General features: G+C 37.8%; 1 protein-coding gene across 2 annotated transcripts in view; it reads left to right on the forward strand.

Moving 5' to 3' along the window:
- The window catches only part of WNK3 (WNK lysine deficient protein kinase 3), a 152,144-nt gene extending 130,947 nt beyond the window's left edge, over window positions 1-21,197 (forward strand). Inside the window, exons 18-24 of one of the 2 annotated variants that reach the window (XM_008710830.2) lie at window positions 2,494-2,624; window positions 3,375-3,997; window positions 6,496-6,715; window positions 9,481-9,482; window positions 13,275-13,294; window positions 16,619-16,821; window positions 20,856-21,197. In XM_008710830.2, the coding sequence (XP_008709052.2) occupies window positions 2,494-2,624; window positions 3,375-3,997; window positions 6,496-6,715; window positions 9,481-9,482; window positions 13,275-13,294; window positions 16,619-16,821; window positions 20,856-21,185 (1,529 nt within the window). In that variant the 3' untranslated portion in view covers window positions 21,186-21,197. The remainder of the gene's footprint in view (window positions 1-2,493; window positions 2,625-3,374; window positions 3,998-6,495; window positions 6,716-9,480; window positions 9,483-13,274; window positions 13,295-16,618; window positions 16,822-20,855) is intronic. The other variant, XM_008710831.2, reaches the window with a different exon arrangement.
- Window positions 21,198-22,154: the final 957 nt, after the last annotated feature.

The following is a 22,154-nucleotide window of genomic DNA, read 5'->3' on the forward strand; positions in this document are numbered from 1 at the left end:
AAAGGTGGAAGGGCTTTCCCTTCCTCCTGGATGTTATCTCCTTCCTACATTGCTGATTGGGTGACAAACATTTTCCTCTCAACACTCCTATTTGGGAGAAGATGCCTCTGCTATCTTTTGCTTGCTGTAGAGGTAGGGAGGGAAAGAAGAACTGCCTGGCTATTCTCTCTTTGGCACCCCAACCAGTTTACTCTCCCATTCAGTGAGTAAGTCAAGATCTCTCTTTTTTTTAATATTTTTTATTATATTATGTCAGTCACCATACAGTACATCCCTGGTTTTTGATGTAAAGTTCGATGATTCATTAGTTGCATATAACACCCAGTGCACCATGGAATACGTGCCCTCCTTAATCTTTTTGTGAAGCCCAAATTCTAGTGGGGGAAGATAGACCCTAAACAAATAAATAAAGGAAAGGCCTATGACAGAATGAATAGGAGATTACTTTATATAGGGTGGTCAGGGAAGAGCTTGTGTGTGGTGGTAACATTCATAGGTGGAGACCTGTTCAAGGAACCAAAAGAAGTCCAGGAAATAGGAGAGTGTTATGAGATGATGTTGAGGCTGATAGGAGATAGATTGGGCACAGCTTTGTAAGCATTCTAGCCAATCACTCTTCCTTCTGGTTGACCAGGGCTCTCTCACTGCCTATATCTGCAACCCAAGTTTGCAGCTTATTGAAATAGTTCCTGCATGTGTCATGGGCTGCGTTTTCCTCCTTTAATCATATGTGCATGTGTCTATGTCTGTTTTTTCTGTCATGTCTATGGATTTGGATTGATAAGGTAGGCTAGAACTTGTTCTTAACTTACCATCTTGATCCAGTTATTACTTATTAAAAATTTTCTGTAATTTCAGTGAGACCAATGTAACATTTTCTAAATTTAATATTACTGAGGAATTTTTTCTCTTCATGAAAGTAGCATTATTACTAGTCCAGAATGAGACTTTTTTTTTTCCCAAAATAGGACTTTGGAAAATAAGAACTGATTGTTCAGAATTTTAATAACTGCCGACCTGCCCTGAGTGTTAATGCTTATTCAAGACTCCAGTATACTTAATACCACTTAGGCTGTCTTCCTACAGACAAATGCTGAATCCCATTCTTTGAACTTTTAAATACTCATTTAATTTTCTAGATTAGTAGAGATGATTCTCATGTTTCCCGAAGTTGTGTATTTTTTGTATTAATTATCATAGAGGATTTACTTTTCAAGTACTCATTTAGAATGTAACAGTTAATTTTGACATTTTGTTGGGAGGGATGGGAGACAAGAAGAGGAGAGTGACTTCATAGCCAGCTGTGACCTGATGTTAACAATTTTTAGAGCAAGAATTTGAAATAATTTTAAGGCCCATTGTAAATTTCTGTGTGCTTACATAAAGTAAGAAATTTCATTTGGTAATATTTCTTTATAAATCTAAATGCCTAGATATCTTGTTTTTCTATGTTATCATGTGAGTTAGGCATCCTTAACTCTCTCAAATAATATGAGCATAAATGAAAGTTTCATTTTAAGAGCATAGGGCTTCAGTAACCTTTTTTAGTAAATGAAGCATATGAAGGAAATAATTTTAATTTTCAGTTTTCAAAGTTGCTATAATGAAAAATAGTCTAGGATGGAAGATTAATATTCTGCTCTTTATTTATCTGAAGTCCAAATAATATTTTTAAAGAAAGGGGAAGGATTAATTCCTATAAGTTGAATACTTCAGATTCACTCTGATATGCAAGTATACATAGCATTCTATTTTTGATTACTGATTAGTCCATGCAAGAAACTCCAGTGGTATAAACAACTGCTTCACCTTACCTAAATTATTACCATTTTGGTTTTTTTCTTTTTGTCTCCATTAGGAGATGTCCCCAGATGCTTCACTTCCAGGGGATCCAGAGGCCTATCCTGCTGCTGTGTCAAGCGGTGGAGCCATTCATCTGCAGACAGGAGGTGGATATTTTGGCCTAAGCTTTACTTGTCCTAGTCTCAAAAGTCCTATTAGCAAGAAATCCTGGACTCGCAAATTAAAAAGCTGGGCATACAGGCTACGGCAGTCAACCAGCTTTTTCAAGAGATCAAAAGTCCGTCAAGGTAGTGTGCTTACAGTCAGGGACATAGACTAGGTAACATCACTTTTCATTTACTTCTTTTTTTTGTTTGTTTGTTTGTTCATATACAAACCTTATCACTTTTTCCACGTAGCCCATGTATGTGACATGTCCCATTAATGTCATTGCCATTTTATTTTTCCTTTTGTAACTAATTTGGTTTTACAGTTATTCATTTCATGTAGATACTAAGTTTTGGGATAAATCTTACAATGTCTGATTTTGAGTTAGGGACTTCTACAGTGTTGCTTATTACATTAACACTTTTTAATTATCTAGCAGGGGTTAAGCTTTTTCTACTTTTCTTCATTTTTTGGTAATGTAAACAAATTTAGTCTTAACAAACAATTTTCTCTTTTCTGCTTACAATCACGTAAAACTTGCAGTGGAAACAGAAGATATGAGATCAGCAGTTGCTCCTGATCCCATTCCTCTGACAGGAGAGTCCACGGCTGATACTAGGGCTTTGAGTAGATGTAAAGTGATGAGTGGATCATTTCAGCGGGGCCGGTTCCAGGTTTGTGTCTTTGGTTGAATCTTTATCTACAAGGGCATTGTAAAAGATAATAGCATTAAAGATCTTGGTATTTAGATGATACTTATTTTAAATGTAGATTATTGTCATATTAAATTTTTTCTCCTTATATGCATCCTCTCACCTTTTGTAGACTTGCAGTAAAGGTGAGTCTAAAGAAATGGGGATTTTAGTAGCTGGAAAAGAGCGCAGAAATGAGTCATCATTTTCCAGTGGGTGGTTGGGCCACCTTTTTTTTTTTAAGATTTTATTTATTTATTTGACAGAGAGACAGCCAGTGAGACAGGGAACACAAGCAGGGGGAGTGGGAGAGGAAGAAGTAGGCTCCCAGTGGAGGAGCCTGATGTGGGGCTCGATCCTAGAATGCCAGGATCACGCCCTGAGCTGAAGGCAGACGCTTAACGACTGCGCCACCCAGGCGCCCCTGGGCCACCTTTTTTATAAATCTATTTCTTGTCCTTTGGAATCTCAGCAACTTGAACTGTCAAACTTTTTTTAAGTTGTGGAATTTTGTTTGAGCAATATGAAGCTGACTGTCTTTACCCAAGGGGCCTAATTGAAAGACTTTGAAAATGAGAATTATAGATGGGATTTTTAAGTTTGGGTATTATTGATATGTGTACATCACAGTAGACCATCCACTTGTCTATGCCATATTTTGATACTGAATTTCTTTGTGGGTTTACTCTTTGGTTAGACAGAGCCAGCCACTTTTGCCTTTTTGTATCTCAGGTGATTACAGTTCCTCAGCAGCAGTCAGTGAAAATGACATCTTTTGGAATAGAACACACACCAGCATTCAATAAAATGACAACCCAGTCTAGTGAAGAAGCTCTAGCCTTTACAGACAGAGCAAAGTCTCAATTAGTAGAAATGGAACCTTCCACTCACAATCCACAAACTTCACTTTCTTCTCAGAAGTTACGAGCTCCTCATGAAACCTTCAAAGAAGGTAAAAGAATTCCCAAACAAGGTGACAACTTCTCATCTTTCAGCACAGCTTGTGAGACTGATGTATCTTCAATGGCCCCAGAAAAAGAATTGGAAGAGAACTCAGCCACGGGAAGTAGTATGCATTCTGGACTTGAACTGTTGCTCAAAGAGAGAGATATTCTTACTGCTGGGAAACAGCCTAGCTCTGATAGTGAATTTTCAGCCACTCTTGCTGGCAGAGGGAAATCAATGGCAAAGACTGGTCCAGAGAGTGATCAGTGCTTACCACTCTGTGAAGAAAAAGCCTATGCTCAAACACACAGCTCACTCTTCTATTCACCATCTTCTCCAATGAGCAGTGATGATGAGTCAGAAATAGAGGATGAGGATTTGAAGGTGGAGCTTCAAAGATTACGAGAAAAGTAAGATTGTTTCTCTTTTGTCACAAATCTGGTTGCCCAGAGTTTTATAGAACTATTTGACTGTAGCTAATTTACAGTTGGTGACATTTTTAAAAACAGATTTATTTATTTATTTATTTATTTATTTATTTATTTGAGAGAGGAGAGCGTGCACACAGGGAAGGGGCAGAGGGAGAGGGAGAGAATCTCCAGCAGACTCCATGCTGAGCATGGAGCCCAAAACGGGGCTGGGTCTCACGACCCTGAGATCATGACCTGAGCCAAAAACCAAGAGTCAGATGCTTAACTGACTGAACCACCCAGGGGCCCCACAATTGGTGACATTTTAATGATTGAAAACTACAAAGATAGCATCAGGTCTCACAGGTTAAGGGCTCAGCGCCACAGATGCCAATCATAAGTCCAAACAGTATTACCTATGCTTCTGACTAACCTGTTGTAAGCTTAGAGAACACAGGAAGAACAGTTTACTTACTAGATTATCAGTTTATTATAAAACGACACAACTGAGGAACAGCCAGATGGCAAGGTATAGGGGAAGGGGCATGAAAGGGGAGTACCACTCTCCCAGCACCTTCATGTTTTTACCAACCTGGTAGCTCTCCAAACCCTGTAGTTAAGGGATTTTTATGGAAACTTCATTATGGTAGGCATGATTGATTTAAATCATTGGCCATTGGCAATCAATTCAATCTCTACCTTCTGTCCCAGAGGTGGAGTGGGAAGGGCTAAAGTCCCACTGTGTAGTCACTTGGTTGGTTCTCCTGGCAATCTGCCCCCATCCCTAGGGGCTGTTCAAAAGTCAGTTCATTAATATAAACTCAGGTGTGATTCCAAGGGGCTTGTTATAAATAATAAGATTCCTTTCATCTTTATCACTCCAGGGCTACTTTAGGAACTGGAGCTATTTGAGGACAACAGACCAAATACTAAAATAAAAGGTTCTCCTATTGCTCTTTATAGCTTAGGAAATTACTAGGGTTTTAGGAGCTGTATTCCAGGAACAGGGATAAAGACCAAATGTATATATTTTACTATAAATCATAATATCACAACAGTAAAAAAGCACACAAAACAATCTCTTACTTCTCATGCCCTAATCTCATTTCTTAGAGGCAACCACTGTGAACTGTTTGGTATATATCTTACCTGTCATTTTTCTGTGCATTTACAAATATATACTTTTTGCCTTTTATGAAAGTGAGGTCATAATATACATGTTATTCTACAATTTTTTTACTTAACGTTGTTCCATATATATATATATATATATATATATATATTTGCACAAATAATCTTTACTCCATATATTAGAATAGCCATTTAAAGTTTATTTAATCTCTCATTAATGGACATTTCAGCTTTATTCCATGTTTTGCTTATGTAAACAATGTTGAAGTAAACAACCTTATATTTTTACATACTTATGTGAGTATTTTTTGTAGGAAAGATGCATAAAAGTAGAATTTCTGGGTTAAAAGGTATTTATACTTTAAATTGATAGATACTGCTAAAATTGTTCAAGGTGGCTATACCATTTTATACACCAAACAAATATATGTGAAAGTGGGGTGCCTGGCTGGCTCAGTCAGTAGAGCATGTGACTCTTGATCGTGGGATCATGAGTTCCAGCACCATGGTGGGCATAGAAATTACTTTAAAAAAAAATATATATAAATATATATGAAAATGCCTGTTTTCTCTCTTCTTAACAACATTAGACTGGATATTATTGATCCTTTTAATTTTATTCCAATCAGATGAATTAAAAATATTTCTTAAGGAATTGTGTTCTCCTAATTAATAGCGAAGTTGTACATCATCTCATATTTATTGGCTACTTGTATTTCCTCTTTAGAGTCACCTTCTCATATTCTTTCCCCTTTTTCCTATAAGGTTGTTTCTTTTTTTCTTATTGATTTTTTTTAAAAGATTTATATATTTGAGAGAGAGCGAGTGAGCATGATGGGGGCAGGCAGAAGGAGAGGGGGAAGCAGACTCCCCACTGAGCACAGAGGGCCTGATGCAGGCTCGATCCCAGGACCCTGAGATCATGACCTGAGTCGAACACAGCCACTTAAACAACTGAGCCACCCAGGCACCCTTTTCGTATTGATTTTTAGGAACTATTTATATATTCTGAATATTAACCTTTTACTGTATGTTGCAAATATTTTGTTATTTATACTTGCAACATATAATAAAGAAAAGGTTAATATTATCAATACTATGTGACTTTAAATTGTATTTCATTGTCTTTCACCATATTGAAGTTTTAGAAATTTGTTCTTGTCAATTTGTTCACTTTTTTCTTAATGTCTGATTAGTTTAATGTTGAGCTTAGGAAGGCATATCCCATCCTAAAATTGTGAATATTCTGTATTTTCACAGTCTTAATCTAAATTCCTTGTTAAACTTTCCTTGTATTGGCATAGTTTCTTGAGCCATCTGTATGGTCCCAGTGCTATTAAAATGCTTTCTGCATGATTTTCATTTAGACACATTCAGGAGGTGGTAAATCTTCAAACCCAGCAGAATAAGGAGCTGCAGGAGCTCTATGAACGCCTTCGGGCAATTAAAGATAGCAAAAGCCAATCATCAGAGGTTCCTCTGCCACCTTCATCACCACGTAGACCAAGATCTTTCAAAAGCAAACTTCGTAGCCGCCCCCAGTCCTTGACACATGTGGACAGTGGTGCAGCTGCTACAGGTAAATCGGTCTCAAAGTGATTTTAAAAACCCGGTCAATTATCAGCAAAATAAGAAATATAATGATGGTATAATTTATTTCTTATTTTTAATAATTTATTTCTTATTAAGCTAAGCTGCTTTAAAGAAGTACACATTATCCTGAGATTCTTTTCTACCTTTTTGGTATTAGATGTTCTTTTGTGAAATAATGGTAAGGATAGATGATAGATTTTAGAGAGCAGACGAGTGAGTTTTATGTTTTCATTTGGAAAACAAAACCTGGAAGCCCAACTTCAATCCCCCAAATAGTTTTTGAATGTTAGCAGTCATTGGGAACTAGAGTTTGTTAAGTTTGTAGGTAACAAAGATAATCTTAAAAATACCGTCATGTTCTATGTGATGTAAGAGATCATTGTTTATTATTTATGAGAATGTTAGAAAAATGTACTTCTTTGATTTGAAAAAAAGAGGATCAGTCTCTACTTAATAAAGAAGTTGTTAACTGGGTCAAACTTTTTGGTTACATGTGCATAGTCAAGTGGGGGTTGAGGGTGAACTATAAGGATATATGTGAGATCTCAGCAGAATTTGTGGTAGACAGAATAATGGCCCCCAAACATGTCTTTGTGCAAATTCTTGGAACCTGTGACTGTGTTTGGTTATATGGCAAAGGGGAATGGAGGTTGTAGATGGAATTAAGGTTGCTAATTAACAGACTTTAAAATAGGGAGATTATCCTGGTTATCCAGGTGGGCACAAGGTAATGCAAGGGTCCTTTAAAGTGGAAAAGGGAGGCAGAAGAGAGGGTCAGAAAAGATGTGAGCAGGGAAGCAGTGTCAGACAGATGCAACATTGCTAGCTTTGAAGATGGAGGAAGAAGGCCACAAACCAAGGAATTCAGGCTGCCCTGTTGGACTTTTAACCTACAGTACGATAATAAATTTGTGTTGTGTTGGTATGGATGTTAGCCACCAATCTGTGGTAATCAGTTATAGCAACAATAGAAAACTAACACAGAACTCAAGAATGGGAACTCTACTTTGTGATCCTCATAAAGATAGAACTGAAGGGTAAACTTAGATTGAGGGCAACTTTGGGAGTTTAATAGCAGAAGCATGTGGCCTTTCAGTCTAATACTCTGCCATTAATTGCTATACTTTTTTTTTTTAGAGATTTTATTTATTTATTTGAGAGAGAGACCGAGTGTGAGAGAGAGCATGAGAGAGAGAGAGAGAGAGAGAGAGAGAGAGAGAGCACAAGCAGGGGTGAGGGGTAGAGGGAGAAGCAGACTCCCCACTGAGCAAAGACCACGATTCAGGACTCGATCCCAGGACCCTGGGATCATGACCTGAGCCAAAGGCAAACACCTAACGACTGAGCCACCCAGGCGCCCCATGTTTTGTTCTTTTTTAAAAAAATATTTTATTTATTTGTCAGAGAGAGAGAATGAAAGAGCAAGCACAAGCAGGGGGAGTGGCAGGCTGAGGGAGAAGCAGGCTCCCCACTGAGCAGGGAGCCCGATGCAGGACTCAGTCCCAGGACCCTGGGATTGTGACCTGAGCTGAAGGCAGATGCTTAACTGACTGAGCCACCCAGGCACCCTGATTCTGTTTTGTTCTTAACTGATTTGCTCTTTTTATGTAGTTTCTGTTTCCCTAGAACTTTGACTTGCAGATGGCTGTGGTTTGTTATGATCCAAAGCATTCTTTCACTTTCCAATCCCTGCTTAACTGGCCTTTGTCATATTCCAGAGATAGAAAGTTAACTGACCCTTCTCATCTTTTCATGCCAAGAAATGGGCCAGAGGCCATTGCCTGTCCTATTGTTGAGCTCTCCTCCAGTCCGGTTGTTACAGGATTTTTTCTCTGTAGGTGAGCGTGGTTCTTGGTCATGCCAATTTGAAGAATGAAGAGGTAGACTAGACAGTTGATGGGAGCAAAGCAAGGATTATCAAGCGAAAGGGAAGTGATAGTACAGTGCTCCCAAGGAGGGAGGGGACCTGAGAGAGAGTTTCCACTAGAGTTTCTAAGTCTAGGGGTTTTATGGGCTTTGTTGGAGGGCTGTTTTAATCTGATTAAGCCTCCCTGGGCCTGTCATCCAATCAGGTTTTTGTCACATGGGAAAGGGTGGAGGGTTCCTACCAGGGTGGTGTAAAATCCTTTTAAGGGTGGTTTCCTGATAAGATGGAGGGTGCCTTGTCCCTGCCTGCCTGCCTTCCAACTATCCTTATCAATATCTGTTGTTGAGCCACTGTAGTGAATTTTTTATTTCAGTTATTGTACTTTTTAAATTCCAGGATTTGTATTTTTAAGAGTAATTTCTATCTCTATTGATATTCTCTATTTGGTGTGAGACATTGTTATCATGCTTTCCTTTAAATTTTTAGGCATAATTTCCTTGAATTTGAATACAGGTTTTGTCTACTAAGACCAAAATCTAGGCCCCCTTCAGGATGTTTTTGTTGACTTTTTTCTGTATATGTGACATTCTTTTCTCTTTGCATGTATCTTATTTTGTGATAAAAACTGGACATTATAGATAATATATTGTAACAGCTCTGGTATCAGATTCTTCCACCCTCTTCCCCCCCCCCGCCAGGTCTGTTGTTGTATTTTGTTTGTTTATTATTGTTATGGTATTTTCTTGTTGCTGCTTATTTGTTTACTGATTTTCCAACACTACTCTGTATTTCCTGCAGTGTATGCCCATTGAGTTCTTTGCAACTTTAAAAAAATTTTGTTTTTATTTTTAAGTCTGGCATGCTGATGTTCACACCTTACTAGTACATTTAGTGGTGAGCCAGTGATTTGTCAGAAGATTTCATTAAATGCCTCGTCTGGATGTTTTTGCCATGGGAATCTCTGTGAGAAGGCATACTTTCAAGCTTCACTTTATAAGACAACCTTTGAATTTATTTCCTGCTTGCCCAGGAACTGAAGTTCAGCCAGAACTGAATGATTGGTACTTTCTCCTTTCTCAGCTCTTTCCTGGAATGCCAGACATTTATATTCCCAGGAATATGTCAGAGGTTTTGAAAGTTTCCTAAGGTCCTCTAATTGTCGTAGAATTCCTTTTTATTTCTAGGCCAGGCTCTTGTTTGCCCCAACTGAATCACAGCCTTATGCATCCAAGTTGTTGCCAGCACTTTCCTTTTGTTTCAGTAATGCCCTGGAGGTAGCTCCCTAACCCTCCCCCCTCCCTATACCCAGCCTGCCTGGGTTGACCTGAGCTCTGAGTGAAACCAAAATATCCACCACACTCTAAGAACAGAGGTTTTTTTTTTTATTTTCAGGTTGTTGCAAGTTTAGACACAATATTGACTCTGGGGTGGTACTTTAAAAAAAGATTATTTATTTGAGAAAGAGAGAGAGTGTGCACACACAGGGAGAGGGAGAAGCAGACACCCTGCTGAACAGGGGGCCTGATAGGAACTCCATCCCTGGACCTCAGGATCCTGACCTGAGCTGAAGGCAGACAAGGCAGACACTTAACCAACTGAGCTACCCAGGTGCCCCTGGGGATGGTACTTTTAAGGGAACTAAAAAAGAGGTCTGATCTCTATTGTCTGCAGTGCTGCTGGATTTTGGCTGTCACAGCACTGAGCTGAGGAAGAAACAGGGATGGGACTTGCCAAAAGTTAAAATGTCACAGACCTCAGTAGTTTTTCTTGAATAAATGATTTTAATTTCATTCTGTGTCTTTGGATAATTGTCAGAGTTCTGAAATGGTTGGTTTGAGTTGTTTTGCCCATATTTTTATTGTTTTAAAGAGCATGCTCACCTAGGCCCTTACTCTGCATTTTTTGAAGTCTTTCTCCTCCCTTTTCTTCTGGTATCTCAAAGACCTTGTGTTGAATCAGTGTTATTTCTTCTTTAACGGTCTGGAAGAATTGTCCAATGAAACTACTTGGGCTCAGAGATTTCTATTTTAGGAAGTTTTTCACTACAAATTCAAATTATTTAATAGGATTATAGGATTATTCAGGTTATACATTTCATGTTGAGTAAGATTTGGTAGTTTATGGTTTTTGAAGCTTGGTCCATTTCATCTAAGTTGTTGACTCTCTGTGTTTAGAGTTGTTTATTATTACTTTTTTAATGTCTTGGAAACCTGTAGTGACATGACCTGTTTCTGATATTTGTAATTTGTTCCTTCTCTTTTTTTTCCTTGTCAGTCTTGATAGAGGTTTATCAATTTTATTGATCTTTTTAAAGATATTCAGTGTTTGCTTTTATTGGTTTTCTCTATTTTCCTGTTTTAACTTTCATTGATTTCTGCTCTTTATTATTTTCTTCCTCCTACACATGACTTGTTTTTATTTTGCCCTTTTTCTAATTAAATGGAAGCTAAGATTATTTTTTAAAGATAGATAGATAGATTTATGAGAGGGAGCACGTGTGAGCACAAGTTTGTGCCAACAAGCGGGGCGGGGGGCAGAGGGAGAGAGGATTGAGAGAGAATGCTCAAGCAGACTCCCCACTGAGCGTGGAGCCCTACTCAGGACTCAGTCCCAGCACTCTGGAGATCATGACCTGAGCTGAAGGCACTAGTCTGTCACTTAACCGACTGAGCCACTCAGGTAGCCCAGAAGCTAAGATTATTGATGTGTGAGACTTTTCATTTTATAATATAAGCTTCTAATGCTATAAATTTTCCCAAAAGTACCACTTTGGCTATATCTACTAAGTTTTTTTTTAAAGATTTTATTTATTTATTTGACAAAGATAGAGACAGCCAGCGAGAGAGGGAACACAAGCAGGGGGAGTGGGAGAGGAAGAAGCAGGCTCCCAGCGGAAGAGCCTGACGTGGGGCTCGATCCAGAACTCCAGGATCACCCCCTGAGCCGAAGGCAGACGCTTAACGACTGAGCCACCCAGGCGCCCCTATATCTACTAAGATTTTTAAAAATCAGGCTTTATTTTGGGGAGGACAGTTTTAGATTTACAGAAAAATTGTTAAGATAATACAGAGAATTTCCAATTTCTGTAAGATAGTACTGACAGTACCCCACACCCAGTTTTCCCAATTACTAACATCCTACATTAGTATGGTATATTTGTCACAGCTGATAAACCAATCTTGACATGTTATTATTAACTAAAGTCCACATTTTACTCTGATTTCCCTAGTTTTTACCTTATCTTTTTTCTGTCCCAGGATCACATCCAGGGTACTGCATTATTTAGTGTTCATGTCTCCTTAGGCTTTTCTTGGGTCTAACAGTTTCTCAGAACTTCCTTATTTTTGATGACCCTGAAACTTTTGAGGAGTGCCAGTCAGCTATTTTGTATAATTTTGGTTTTCAACTCTTCTTTACTTACTAGTGCCAGAAGATGCTCTAGGCTAATTTTGTATATTTCCTGCCCCGGGAAGTAATTGACCCATTTTTTTTAAGATTTATTCATTTAGTTTAGAGAGAGAGAGAGAGAGCGAGCGCACGCACATGAATGGGGGAGGGTCAGAGGGAAAGAATCTAAAGCAGACTCCTTGCTGAGTGTGGAGCCCTATGTGGGCTCAGTCCCGTGAACCATGAGATCATGACCTGAGTCTAAACCAGTTGTTGGCTGCCCAATCAGCCACCCAGGCGCCCCGACCCAGTTATTTTTACCTTGTAGGTCTTAGCCTTCTTTGGTCTGTTGTTCCAATATCAGTTCAGTTGCATTGCCTCTGTGGTACTCTTTGGATCTTTTCCACATGTGGGTCTCCCAGTGGTCACTCTCAGTCTTTGGAAGTTGTCTTAGTTCAGTTCTTGTATCTTTGGTGTACTGCATTTTTTGTTGCTGAGAGAAAGGAGTATGCTCAAGTGTGCCCCCTCATAATAGGAAGAGAGCATAAGGAAGTCTGTGCATAAATTTCTCTAGATTCCTGTGTCTTTTTCTCTTGCTGACCCTATCGTGCATCTTTTTGCTGTAATAAACTTAGCTGTGAATACAACTATATGTTAAGTCCTTAGACCTTTGATTGAATCACTGAATCTCTGAGAACTGGGGACCCTGAAACATAATTGCATTATATAATCTCAATCCTCAAAGCAACTCTAAGGTAGGTAGAAGTTAATGTCTATCTCTTATAGGTAAGAAGACTAAAGTTAGTGAGGTTAAACAACTTCCCTAAGACCTCAGTTCATAAGCGAGGAAATCCAAATCTGTTTAGCCCCAAAGCCTTGGTTCTTCACTGTTATTCTGCATTGCCTCTCAATACCGGAAATTGTGTCTGCAGTGGGTTGAGAAGAGGCAATGGAAGATTATAGAGGGTGATAGTGGTCTGAGACTGCCACATATAGGATGTAGTATTTGAGTTGGTCATGAAGGATAAATGGACAGGATTAAAATTAGTGAAGTGCTGTGGGAAGGTTATTGTCTATAGGTAGAACTGCATGATATAAAGGCATGCAAATGTTAAAATGCAAGATTTGTTTCCAAGAAAGAGAATATAACAGTTGGATAAAATGGAGGGTTTACATTAGAATTAGAAGGTTTTTCTTACATACTTTAAAAAAGAACTTCTGGCAACTGCCATAGCTTGTCTATGCTATTGTTTGGTGTAAGATAATGTATCTGATCTAACACATAATTACATATTTAAGCTTAATAAATGAGATAGTATGTTTGTTTAGGGATAGTAAATATTTGTTCTGCAAAGATAACCATGACTACTACCAATGACTTTGCCAACTAAACAAGTTAAAAACCCACTGTTGTTAGTATTAAGAAACCTCTAAAGTTGGGGGTGGGGGTTGAACGGTAGAGTGAAATGCTGAAAACAGCATTTAACTGATACTAATCTGGTGGCAGTGTGAAGCATGTATTGGTTAGAGCTAGGGAGTAGGTCCATTTAGATCATTGCAATCGTAGCATTCCATGTATGAGATGATTAAGAGCTTAGAGAATTGTGGAAGTGAAAATGGGCAAGAGATGTTGTATGGATGAATTGTCATGATGTGGTGATGAACTGGATATTTGTACGTTTTTGGTGAGATCCAAAAGTTCAGAGTCTGAGTAGTTTGGAGAAAATATGAAAAATATCATAGAAATATGACATTTAGGTCAACTGTTACGCCAAGACCATGTTAGGTTTGATTCTAGGTGTATTGAATTGAACAATTGATTGACATCCAAGTGGCAAAACACGTTTGGGTTCTTAAATTGGCTTGAAGAGGGGTCAAGGTTTGAGATAAGAGGTGGGAACATTTGCAGTTGGGTGGTCACTAAAACTATCTGAATGTGGGCATCACCTTGGGGAAAAAAACAAAAAAGAGCAACAATGACCATATTGCGGTTTTATTCATTTCTTCAGTAAGAAATTAATATTAAAGAGCATCTTTGAAGTTTTAAGTAATGTTATAAGTAATGTTGACATTTTTTATAAATGTTGAAACATTTGTACAGTACTTCTTTTCATGTAGGTATTTTCTAGTTTGTTAACTTTAAGTGGTCTTTTATAGTATGTGAATAACTCTTAGATGAAATCAATAAATAATTGTCCTTTCCATGTATAAAGTGTCGTTAGGCACTGGATAACATTCAAATAACGTTTTTTTCTTATCATATAGCACTTTGTTCTTGATAACTTCTGGAAGGTATGTGTGTGCATATCTTTCTGTTGCCTGCTTAGGAGTCTTGCCCTCAGTACCTGTTTGGTTTGTTAATCATTTTTCACTTGCTGCCTATTGCGCTACTAGTGCAGCAGCCATCATTACCATCAATTGTGAGGGTTCGAGGTCACTTGTTGCATCAGAGTTGTACACAGGAATCCTGATATTGGGGTTTCCCTTAGTGCAGAAATGTTTTAAATGAATGACATTCAAACTTAGCTCTATGCGACACATTTTTTTTTTTTTTTTTAGAAACTGAGGGGAATGAGCACAGAAATACTCCTTAGGAGAAGCTGGGTGGACAAAAATGTTAACATATGTGTATATGGTTCTGGCTATCATCTCCATTTTAATCCTACCTGCTGACATTTTTCCAGGGTAAGAAGACAATATTAAAAGGCTTCAGCTCCAGAGTCTTCCCCAATATCATTCTGCTATTTGTCCCATCATTGGAGTTGACAGAGAATTAGATGAATGTGCAGAGGGAAAACAGGAAAAAAAGGTCTTTATTATAGGCTGACTTGTCTTTGAGTTTTAAGTCTTAGAAAAGGAGAGAATTCCATGCAAAATTGGTATGTCATTTTGGTATCTCATGGTTGCCCAAAAGGTAGTATACGAGATTTTTATAAAACTCTTTTATATATATGATTATGGTCCAATTAATTCATTAAACTCTTATTAAGCAATTTTCATTAATATGTTTTCATTTAATATTTAATCTCCTTGAATCTAAGCTTTCAGTAGTGCAGAGTTCATTGAGAATCACAGACTTTGTAAAAGCGCTCTTTAAGATTATCACGTTTCTCCTTTTGAAGCAAGTTCCCCATTCATTTCCCAGTGTATTCTGTGGGTTGGTATGGTACAGTGGAAGGCACACTGACCTGTCAGGATACCTGGATTCTAGCATATAACCTCGGCTTCTGGATCCCATTCTTCTCATCCAAAAAGTAGAATACTTGTTGAGCCTATATCACAGGCCTGTTACTAAGTTTCAAAAATGATAAAGAAAATTATTTTGAAAGTGTTAATATGGAGGCTTCTTGCATCATCTTCAGCAATTTCCATATTTTTTCACAATTACAAAAAGTACCATAACAAATGTACAAGAAATTTTCATATGCTTGTTTAATAAAATTCCAGAAAATGTTATTGTGCTTATGTTCACAACTATAGTTCCTAAACCCACTCTATAAATTTTGGCTTGTAAAGCAGAGGAATTGGAACTTTCTGAATTTTTTCTACGAGAATGATTTAGTAAATGTGTATAATAGTACTGAATAATTTAAAGACTTAATGTACTGTTCAGATTAGGAAACTTTTTGCTGACAGAGACTTCCGTAATTGATTTGTTTCATTTATTTAGACATCTTATGCTCTACAACTAATGAGGTTCATACACCCTCTGCATTCTTGTTTCTGCCATTTGTTTATTTATCATTAACAAAAATATTGGTGAAAAAGCTAAATGAGATTCTAGTTTTCTGATGCTTGTTGAAAGTCAGTATGGTATACTGAAAAGAGAGAGCATCCTTGTCTACACTTCAGCATTCCATGCCTGATTCAGCTGGTAACTAATTGCAAGAACTCAGGCATATATCATTGTATTTTTTCTGGGGCTCATTCGTTCATTATAAAACAAGTGGTTTGGATTAGACTTCTAAGGTTCTTTTCAATTTTAACATTCTATGATTGTGTAAACTCTTCTAAGTATATGAGGAAACTAATGTAAAGATCATAAGAAATAGGAAGATCGGTAGGAGAAGGAAGGGAAGAATGAAGGGGGGGGTAAACAGAAGGGGGAATGAACCATGGGAGACTATGGAGTCTGGGAAACAAACTGAGGGCTTCCGACGGGAGGGAGTGGGGGATTGGGATAGGCCAGTGATGGGTATTAAGGAGGGCACATATTGTATGGAGCGCTGGGTGTTATAAGCAAACAATGAATCATGGAACACTACATCAAAAACTAGGAATGTATTGTATGGTGACTAACATAATAAAAAATTATTATTAAAAAAATTATAATTGGTACTAATGTTTTTAGAGATACTGTTTATTCTATTTAACTTATAACTTATACCTTATTTGACTTATACCAAGGTGACCATATAATTTGCCATCCAACAAGAGAAAACTTTTGACAGTGAAAGGCATCCTGTTAATAATTACTCCAGGACAACAGCTTTTAACCAGGACTGTCCCAGATAAACTCGAACGTCTGTTTACCCTATCTGTACGCCATATATGAGGTTCTATCAACTGCATTATTGGCCAAAGAACAGTATTTATCAGTTTTAATTCCTTTTTATGGTTTTCCTGGGTTTTTTTTCTTCTAGATCCAGTGTGTGTGGAAAGTAATATAGCATCATGCCAACAATCTCCAGCTAGTAAAAAAGGGATGTTCACAGATGACTTACATAAACTGGTGGATGACTGGACAAAGGAAACAGTAGGAAATTCTCTTATTAAGCCAAGTTTAAACCAACTCAAACAGAGTCAACACAAACTAGAGACAGACAACTGGAACAAAGTATATGAAGTAAGTTGTTTTTACATGTTCCTCTTTATTTATGAGAACTAAAACCAGGGGCTCCTGGGTGGCTCAGACGGTTAAGGGTCTGAATCTTGATCTCAGCTCAGGTCTTGATCTCACGGTTGTGAGTTCAAGCCCCACACTGGGCTCCACACTGGGCTCACACTGGGCATGGAGCTTACTTAAAAAAAAAAAAAGAACTAAAACCATAAAAATTGATTCACTTAGTCACTATGAGTGAATGGTGTGATTTGACAACATAGTGACTTTTATCCTTGTCTAGATTCATTATGTCTTTGAGCCAATTATCTTTTAGACCAGGGGTCAGCAAACTTTTTCTGAGAAGGGGCCAGTTAGTATTAGTAAATACTTTCAAGTCGTGTGGTTGCAACTAGTCAACTCTGTCGTAGGGCAAAAGCAGCCATAGACAAACATGAATGAATGCATGTGGCTTTGTTCCATTAAAACTTGACTTGCAAAAAGAGGTGGTAGGCTGTAGATTGCTGTCCCTTGTTTTAGACTCTTATACCTGAAAAAGAAGGCATCTAGAATGACAGTTAATTCAGTCCTGTGGTGTAAGAAGAGTTTGGGTTTTGAGGAAAAGCTATCATATGTTTTATGTCAATATTCTTAGAACTACTAAGTGATCTTATTTGTTCAGTTTGAAAAATAATTTTAAAGCTCTTTAAGCTAGAATATTGTGAAAGGCATCTTAAATTTATGATGAGATGCCTTGTTAATTGCATATGGCCTTAGTCAGATGTACATGCAGTTGAGATATAGAAAGATGTCCTCAATGCATTCTGGAGTGGGAAGAAGGCAGGCTTATAGAACAGTATATACAGTATTTGTTTAAAATTAGGTACATTAGATATATGTACGTACACATAGAAATAGGAAAAGCCATTAACATTATGCGGGATGGTGGAATTTGGGACTTATTTTACTTTGTACTTCTCTGTGTTTGAATTTTTTAAGTATCACTTTTTCACCATGAGTAAATCTATTAAAATATGAATCAGGGCTTAGAATCTGAACCCTGATAATTGAAAGAGATGTATTTGTGTGTGTGTGTCTGTTATATTTGTGTACATGTATGTGTATATTTGTAGCTGTTGCATATAGTTTGGTAAAGAAAGTCTGAAAATAGTTAGTGTTAAGGTTGAATAAAAATTTCAAAAGCCTAGATTTCCCAAACTAGTAAGCAGTATATTTCTTGGGGACTGTGTGTATTTATTTTACTCCTGACACTGATTTATGTACAGATAGTATCACCACTGTAAAAATTGGAAGTTTTTAGAGGTAAATTTCAAGGCATAAATGCATTGGTGCTGCCAGTGAGAGATCCTCTGAGTACACTGTGAATGGAGACTTTTGTTGACTAGTTAGGCGGGTGGTTTTTTACAGTATAATGGGGGATTTTTGGAGGGAGACTGAGTAGAAAATGGAGTATGAACAAAAGTGGTAAAGGTCTTTAAACAGAATTGGGTTCCAGTGTCAACTCAGTCACTTGCTAGGTTGTCTGACTATAGGGAAGTCATTCGTGCCTCAATTTCCATGTCTTTAAAACCGAGATAATACTTAACCTGCCTTACAAGATTGCTGTGAGGATTAAATGAGGTAACACCTATAGAGTGACTAGCACAAAGTAGTTACTATTTTTGTATTTTGAGTTCAGTTGATTATATCTTTGTGTGGAAAGCTCATCTCATAACTAATGTTCTTGCTTATTACTAAATCTGTGGCCTTACTTAGAAAATTTTGTCATGATTATGTCAGGCCCTATACTTTGTGCCAATCCCCATGCTAGGCACTAGGTTCGATGAGCAAAAGCAAAGTGTGTGCCCTGTCTCATGGAACTTACACTCTGGTGGTCCAGTTAGACATGAACAGACTTATATAAATATAAAATTGTAGCTGTAATATGGACTACAAAGGAAAAATTAAGATCATATAGTAAGAGATTTGATCTAGTGAAGGGATGTCAAGCTTTCACTGAGAAAGTAATGACTGAACAGAGATCTGAAGAATGAGTAGGTGTTAACTAGGTGAAAAAGGGAGGGAATATGATTCCAGGCAGAAAGAACAGCATATGCAAAAGCCATGTATGGGTAAAGGGATCATGATGGGACTGAAAGTAAGCCAGTTTGGCTGAAGTGAAGAGAGCAGAGAGGAGTTGGTGCGTAGTAAATCTAAGAAGTTTGGGAGGGTCTTAAAGGTGGTGATGATAAGGAACTTTGTCTTTATTTTAAGAAAGATGGATAGCAAAAAAAAGAAGTTGGATAGCCACTGAAGTCCTAGGGCTAACATCAGATTTGCTTTTGGGAAAATATTACTCTGACTTGAAGCAAGAAGAGAGGATAATAGGGGGTAAGGGTAGAAGTTGATAGACCAATGAGGAGTTAGTCACAGTAGTCCAGATAAAGAGAAGTTGAGATGAAGAAAAGTGAATAGATTCCAAGAAATGTTTAAGAGATAAAATGGGGGTGCCTGGGTGGCTCAGTTGGTTAAGCATCCGACTCTTGATCTCAGCTCAGGTCTTGATCTTGGGGTCATGAGTTCAAGCCCCACGTTGGGCATGGAGCCTACTTTTAAAAAAAGAAAAAAAGAGAGAGAAGGGGGACAAGATTTAGTAATGGAATGGATGTATGGCAAGAGGGAATGTGTCAAGACCAGGTTTCTGGCTGCCATTACTGGCTATCATTCCAGCGTACCAATCAACAAGATGTGTAACATGAGTAGGCAGTGTGTTTTGGTAGAGGAAAGACCATAGGTCATTTGAATCTCAAATTCCTTTGAAATATGCAGGAGAAGGTTAAGTATAACAAATCATCTGCAGTTGTCTTTTTTAAAAAATAAAAATCACATTATTGTTTGTAAAATAATAATGTCCATTATAGAATTTAATAAATGCAGAAAAGTACAAATCTTAAAATACCACCTTCAAATCCCACTACCTAGAAATAATTGTCACCATTTCAGATATCTTTCTATGTCTGTATATGGCTACATGGAAATAACTTTATAAAAATGCAGTCATACTGTATGTGCTCTTTTGAATCAGAAGTATTAAATTTCCTTTTACTTTAACAGGACAAAAACACTGATATGAAGAAGGGATTACTGAACTTGAAACAAATGTGTTTTTTCACCTCCAGAGATATGGTCATTCATTCTTGAGTCAAGCAAAAGCCTTTAACTTCAGTTTCAAAGTCTGTTTGAAAGGCTTTTAGCTTGACTATTCAACTTAGAAGAACTAAGCATTTGGGACTGATACCAAACTGTGCTTTAAGTGAGAATTATTTACTTCCATTAGACTTACTATTACCATGTGCATAGGATTTCAGTAATCTCAGTAGATGTGCATAATAACAATAGGACATGATAAGGAGAGTCAGGCAGGAATATATTTTCACAATACTGCCAAAAACATGGTTGTCTGGAGTTTAAACTTCCAAAAATGTAATAGGAACATTAGACTTTAAGGCAATGAGTAGAAGTGGGTAGGGAGGTGACATTTGTTGAGCACTCACTATTTATGCCAGGCTCTTTCCCCTGTGCCACACTAAATCATGCTCTTCTGTCTCCAAAGAATTACGTAGTAAGCTGGTCTGTTGTCTGTGGTGCTGAATGAGAGAATTCATGGGGCTAGCAGAAGGAAATAAAAATAGAAGAATAGTGCTAGCATAAAGAAATGAGACAACACTAAATTGTGAACAGAGATTTAGCAGGGTCCTTAGAGTTAGCTGGAACTCTATGCAAATCCTCACCTCACTATCAGGTTGCTTAGTGATATTAGGTGTCACCAATTTTGAGCTTCAGTTTCTTTATCTGAAAATGCCTACCTTGTAGGGCAGTAATGAAGAGGAAATGAACTAAGGTATGCAACAATGCTTGGTACACAGAAAGGTGCTCCAAAAGTGGTAGCCGCTTATAGTAATAGTAGGAATAGTAAGCCAGAAAGAACAGGAAGGAATATAGATGGGTAAAAGCATTGACCAAATGAACTGATCTTTTGTTTTTATTTTTGTTTTTGTTAGAATACTCCATCTACTATGGGCTACACACCAACATGGATTTCTTCACTGTCCCAAATCCGTGGAGCTGTCCCAACCTCCTTGCCACAAGGACTCCCACTCCCTTCATTTCCTGGGCCATTATCATCATATGGAATGCCCCATGTTTGTCAGTATAATGCTGTGGGGGGACCAGGGTACCCAGTACAGTGGGTAGGAATTTCAGGAACACCGCAACAGTCTGTAGTAATTCCTACTCAATCTGGGGGACCATTCCAGCCGGGAATGAATTTACAGGCGTTTCCAGCTTCATCAGTGCAGAATCCATCCACGATCCCTCCTGGTCCCAAATGAATCAGTGTAGATGATGAAGAAAAGGGAGATTTTTTTCAGAATTATTTTCAGGACACCTAAGATACTAAACGTTCTTCTTCTTGGGTTCTGCCATATTTTCCCTCATTTGAGTTTACTTTCCACTGTATTTTTTTTTTGTTCCATTGTGGTATTTTATATAGCTCATCATTCTGTAGAACCGTGCAGTCTGTACATAGAATACTGCGCACAGAAATGTTTTTTCACTTCAAATCCTATCCTCTTTGATACTTGATTTTTTAAAAATACCGTTCAGAATGCTTTAATGAGCTCAGCTTGAGCATTACCATTTCCAGGACACTTTCCATGAATTGCTGAGAAGCCCCCATTTTTTACTGCTGCTATCTGCAGCTGGACGATACTTTAAAATGTATAAAAACTATTTAAATTTATATTCCCCAAACATGGACGAAGTGAGACTCTCCAACAGCCGGAGTCTTATGGGATTCTTCACATGTTTATCTTAGGTTTACCTTTCACAGAAGGCAGGGTAACTTGCTGCAGGAAATGTTTTGGTATATAAAATTAGAATAACTTTGTCAACCAATATAGACCATGAGCCCTTTTTAATGTGATTTTCTTCCCGTCGTCACAGCAGGAGGAGTGAAGCCTTGTTTTAGGTGAGGCGGAGAGAAAGGAAAAAACAGAACTGTAACAGTTCCTTGATTCTGCAGATACTGTAGCTGCTTTAGGGTTTCAATAGTAATTCAAAGCAGCTATCTCCTTGTTTCTCATGTGCACACTACATTGTTTTTGAGCATCTGAGAGGCATTGGTTTGGCTTGCATTCTTTTGCAAGGGATATATTGCAGCTGATATGAATCTCATTTTGGGGGAATCTTTGTATTCCTAACAAAGAGGATTCAAGTTACACCTCTATTGATCCATTTTTCTGAAGTAGAATGTACTTGACACAGTAGGTTGTAGGTTTTGAGACTTACACATGAAACAC

The sequence above is a fragment of the Ursus maritimus genome (genome assembly GCF_017311325.1).
Source record: "Ursus maritimus isolate PB19 chromosome X unlocalized genomic scaffold, ASM1731132v1 scaffold_X1, whole genome shotgun sequence".
NCBI classification, from domain to species: domain Eukaryota; kingdom Metazoa; phylum Chordata; class Mammalia; order Carnivora; family Ursidae; genus Ursus; species Ursus maritimus.